Consider the following 5,193-nt stretch of genomic DNA (forward strand, 5'->3'; position numbering starts at 1 on the left):
TTCTCACCATCAATGGCATTCAAAAGTCTCAGTTCTCTTTGCAGATTACATGTATACGATTCATATGAACTGTTGAGTTGTTCATCTGAGAGTTGCAGCCTGCACTACCTTGGCATAAAGCACGAGATCACATCACACCAAATGAAGCAAACGGAAAGAACAGTTTGCGTGACGGGAGCAGGGGGATTCATTGCCTCTTGGCTTGTCAAGATGCTCCTCAAGAGAGGCTACACTGTGAGAGGAGCAGTTCGCACCAATCCAAATGGTATGTACGCTTACCACATGCATAATCAGTTTAATTATTTGTTTATTACTTCATTCGGGCTAGGGTTTCTCACGGTATTTGACATGTACAGATGATGGATCGAAGTATGAGCATCTTAGAGCGTTGGAAGGAGCAAAAGAGAGGCTTGAGCTTGTGAGAGCTGATATTCTCGATTACAAGAGCTTAGTCGCAGTTATCCGAGGCTGCCATGGTGTATTTCACGTGGCTACTGCTATGAACAATAACCCCGTAATTAATTCATCGCCATATAATTATTCTATAACCTCTGATCTATCTAATTCCATATATTTAGTTGGAGGACATCAATTTAATTGTAGCTTAAAATGGCGGCAAACAACTGCATTAATAGCTGTAATTACTCATCTGGCCGTTTGGTCATTGTTAACCAATGTTCGAGTCCACTGATTTAATTATGCAGGAAGAGGTAATAGAGCCAGCGGTGAAAGGAACGAAGAATGTGATGGAGGCTTGCGCAGAAATGGCGGTGAAGCGCGTAGTCTTTACGTCTTCTATCGGTGCTGTTTACCTGGACCCTCACAGAAACCCATTCGCCATAGTCGATGAGGATTGCTGGAGCAATTTGGACTACTGCATACAGACCAATGTATTTATTACTTTCTCTGGATTAATACACTGCTTTCAATATATTTAGACATATCAAGTTGGATCGTATGGATTTGGGCTAACTCTATTACTTGGTTTTGTTCATTAAATGCAGAACTGGTATTGCTATGCAAAAACCTTGGCAGAGAAATTGGCATGGGAGCTTGCCATGAAATTGAATTTAGAGCTGGTAGTGGTGAATCCTGGGGTAGTTTTAGGTCCGAAATTGCAGTCCACCATGGACGCTGGCACTGCTCATATTATGAAATATTTGACAGGTGGGCAATGCTTTCTATAATAGTTTAGCCGATTACTGATTTAATAGTAGAATTGACGGATCTATGACTATGATTGGATCGATGGCCAGGGTCAGCGAAGACATATGCGAACTTAACACAGGTATATGTGGATGTGAGGGACGTTGCAGAGGCTCACATTTTAGTGTATGAAACGCCTTCGGCCAAAGGCCACAGATATGTGTGTGGAGAATGCAACATCCACCGTGGAGACCTGGTCGGCATGTTGGCCAAACTATGCCCACGCTCGCCCCTCCCTACCGAGTACACACCACAGCAATCTTACATAATATATTTTAATATATTTATGTTCAAATTAAATATACATATCTGGAAACATGTTTATAACGAATCAAACAAAATAAATAGTGTAATCCTGTGCACCATCATGCATGCAGGTGTTCAGACCAGATAAATCCAAGGAAGCAGCCATTCCTGTTTTCCAATCAGAAGCTAAAGGATTTAAATTTCTCGTTTACACCTATAATCAAGACTTTAGCTGACACCGTTGAAAGCTTACACAAAGATGGGTTACTTCAACGTCATCTCTCAGGGTGGGATAGCATGGATGACAACCCCTCGCTGTTTTCTAGGATCTGATAAAATAAAGAGAATGATATTAGTCAACTCAATCATGTAATTGTTAATACATATCCACTTTCTCTATATTGCTGCCTGCACTTAGGTGCTCAGTAGGATGATTTGAATTATTACTTCTTTGTCACGGTAGTTTTTAATGTTTCAACGCAACCTGCATCGTGCTATTAAGCTCATGGTTAATGGAGATATCAATTCAGGAATTGAGATAGTATTTTTTAAGTTTGATTATGTTAATACCCTGCCATAATGTTGAAGATTTGTATGCCCAATATCTTTTTATTTTTGATTACATATTTATGTTAATATCTTGCCATTGCCATTTGTTGAAGGCCTTATCTATTAATCCACCTCAAGCATATTGAAAATTTAGGATTTATGTCAATTTATGAAAATCATATTGAAAATTTATGATTTATACCAGTTAAAATGGATCTAAATTTGTTCTAGTTGAGGGCAATAATGTCACATTTTTATATTATCAATTATTATGTATATGATTGAGATTAATTTCAAAATTCACATTATATTGTTAATATCACATTTTTAGATTATCAATTATTATGTATATGTTTGAGATTAACTTAAAAATTCACATTATGTTTTTTTTCTTGGCACTACCATATCAACCTTGAATGGTTTGTATATTTGGAAGCTTTGAATGGTTTATGTGTTTATGTGTCTTGATTTGGATGGTAATGTTTGTGAATGTTGGAGGAGGATCCATACTACAGGTTTGACATTGCAGGTCTACTTCATTTAATTTTAGGTATCACAACTTCTCACAACTAATTAATTATAGTGTGCCTCTAAGTATTACTAAACATATCTTGAAGAGTAGTTTTAATAATTTGTTGCTTCAATATTACTCTTGAAATAATTTGTTTCTTTTCTATCTTTTGAGTAATTTATTTCCCCGGGAATATTTCGATTTGTTTTGAATGCTTATAAATATATATTTTCCTACTATAAATATTTTGAATACAATGTTGTATGCAATTTTCTATTAGTAATTTTGAATATATGTAATTATCTATTAGTAATTAGTTGGTTATGAAGAAGGGAGACGTTCTTGTCAAGGATTTGAGGAATATTTTGATTTGTTTTGAATGTTTATAAATATATCTTTTCCTCTTATTTATAAATATTTTGAATACATTGTTGTATGCAATTTTCTATTAGTAATTTTGAATATATGTATTATCTATTAGTAATTAGTTGGTTATGAAGAAGGGAGACTATCTTGTCAAGGATTTGAGGAATATTTTGATTTGTTTTGAATGTTTATAAATATATCTTTTCCTCTTATTTATAAACATCTTGAATACGTTGTTGTATGCAATTTTCTATTAGTAATTTTGAATATATGTATTATCTATTAGTAATTAGTTGGTTATGAAGAAGGGAGACGATCATAATTTGCAAGTTGCACGAGGATTGATTCTACACATTTATTTCATTTAGTTATAGGTATCACAACTTTTGATAACTAATTAATTTTTAATAGTGTCCTTCTAGGTATTATTGAATATATCTTAAAAATATATATTTTAATAATCTACACTTCATAGATTAATAGAATCTAATGCATCTAATGAAATCAATGCATCTAGGGAAAACAATCAAATGTGATTAGAAATCAACATCTACACTGATATCAATGCATCTAGTGCAAGCAATCAAATATAATAAGAAATTAACATCTACACTGTAATCAATGCATCTATTGCAAACAATCAAATAGGATTAGAAATAATCATCTATATGGAAATCAATGCATCTAGTGCAAGAAATATTCTTCTCACTCTCCCCACTCCATCTAATTTACAGCCTCAATATTAACAATATTTAGTCCATCTAATAAAATCAATCAAATAAGATTAGAGAGCAAAATCTACAATGAAATAAATGCATCTAATACAAGTAATCAAATAAGATTAGAAATCAACATCTACACTAAAATCAATGCATCTAGTGCAAGCAATAAATTATAATTAGAAATCAACATCTACACTGAAATCAATACATCTAGTGCAACTAATCAAATATGATTAGGAATCACCATCTACACTAAAATCAATGCATCTAGAGCAAACAATCAAATAGGATTATAAATCAACATCTACACTGAAATCAATGCATCTAGTACAATCAATTAAATAGGATTAGAAATCATCTAGACTGAAATCAATGGATCTAGGATATGAAATCTTTTTCCGTCTCTCCCCACTCCATCTATATCTATATCTTCATCCATATCTCCTTCTTTGTATCTCTATCTCACTTGCCCAAATACACACACACACACACTCTCTCTCACTCTCTCTCTTCTTCCCTCTCTTCGCTTCCCATCTATATCTCTATCTCCCTCTGCCGCTCCTTTGTATCTTTATATCACCCCCAAAACATACACTCTTTCTTGATATCTATGTACCTCTCCCTCTCCCTCTCTCTTCCCCTCCGCTCCCTCTCTCCCTCTTCTATCTCTCTTCCTGAACTCCTCTCTCCCCCTCTCTATCTCCCTTATTAATTCCTCTCTCTCTCTCCCCGTCTTTCATCTTACCTCCCTCTCTCCCTCCAACTCCATCTCTCTCCTTTTCTCTTCCCCCTCCTCTCTCTCTCTTCGCCCTCCATCTCTATCACTATCTCCCTCCCTCTCTCCTTCTCTTCCCCCTTCCTTCCATATCTCCTTCTTTGTCTCTCTATACCCCAAAACATACACAATCTCTCTCCATCTCTCCCTTATCACTCCCTCTCTCTCTCTCTCTCCACTTTTATCTCACTATGACTTTCTTCTTCACTCCATTCCTCTCTCTCTCTCCCCACTTTTCTCTCTTTATGTCCTTCTTCACTCCCTCTCTCCCCGTCCAACTCTATCTCTATGTCCCTTCCTCTCTCCTCCTCTCTCTCAAGCCCTCCCTCTATTCCTTCCCTCTCACCCTTTCTCTCATACCTCCCCATCTCTCCCCATCTCTCTTTGTATTTCTCAGCCCTCCAACCTTGTCATTATCTCCCTCTCTCTCCTCCTCTCTCTCCCCCTCCATCTTTATGTTTCCCTCTCTCACACCTCCCTCTCCCTTTCTTCATTTCTCCTCTCCCCTCTCCTTCATTATATCTTCATCTCTCCCTTGTCACTCTCTCTATTTCTCCACCTCTATCACTCTATATCTTTATTCTTCCCTCCATAGATATCTAGAGTTAATATATATCATGATATATTAATATATATATTATAATATAACAAATAGAATGTTATATTAAATTTAATATTATATTAATCCAAATTTATTAAATTCAATAATATTAAGATTATAGTATATTAATATTAATATTAATATTTTAATATCAATATTAGATTTAGTGATTTTTTTTAATAAAATTTATAATAAAACTACATCAAACTAATATTTT

General features: G+C 35.0%; 1 protein-coding gene across 1 annotated transcript; it reads left to right on the plus strand.

Moving 5' to 3' along the window:
• On the plus strand, window positions 1-1,851 carry LOC149214318 (cinnamoyl-CoA reductase 1-like). Its single transcript, XM_089390876.1, has 6 exons — window positions 1-265; window positions 357-514; window positions 705-890; window positions 1,005-1,167; window positions 1,257-1,449; window positions 1,584-1,851. The coding sequence occupies exons 1-6, from the start codon at window positions 13-15 to the stop codon at window positions 1,783-1,785; spliced, it is 1,155 nt and encodes a 384-aa protein (XP_089247002.1). The 5' UTR covers window positions 1-12; the 3' UTR covers window positions 1,786-1,851.
• The last annotated feature ends 3,342 nt before the right edge of the window (window positions 1,852-5,193 follow it).

This window comes from Pinus tabuliformis, chromosome 1_1 (genome assembly GCF_031772625.1).
Source record: "Pinus tabuliformis cultivar Carrire ecotype Pingquan chromosome 1_1, CPIR1, whole genome shotgun sequence".
NCBI lineage: Eukaryota > Viridiplantae > Streptophyta > Pinopsida > Pinales > Pinaceae > Pinus > Pinus tabuliformis.

Bases quoted from the DNA above. Each gene is read 5' to 3' on its own strand.
- LOC149214318 (XM_089390876.1), top strand. From the start codon at position 13: ATGGCATTCAAAAGTCTCAGTTCTCTTTGCAGATTACATGTATACGAT. The intron at 266-356 runs GTATGTACGCTT...TGACATGTACAG, and splicing joins AGTTCGCACCAATCCAAATG to ATGATGGATCGAAGTATGAG. The intron at 1,168-1,256 runs GTGGGCAATGCT...ATCGATGGCCAG, and splicing joins TATTATGAAATATTTGACAG to GGTCAGCGAAGACATATGCG.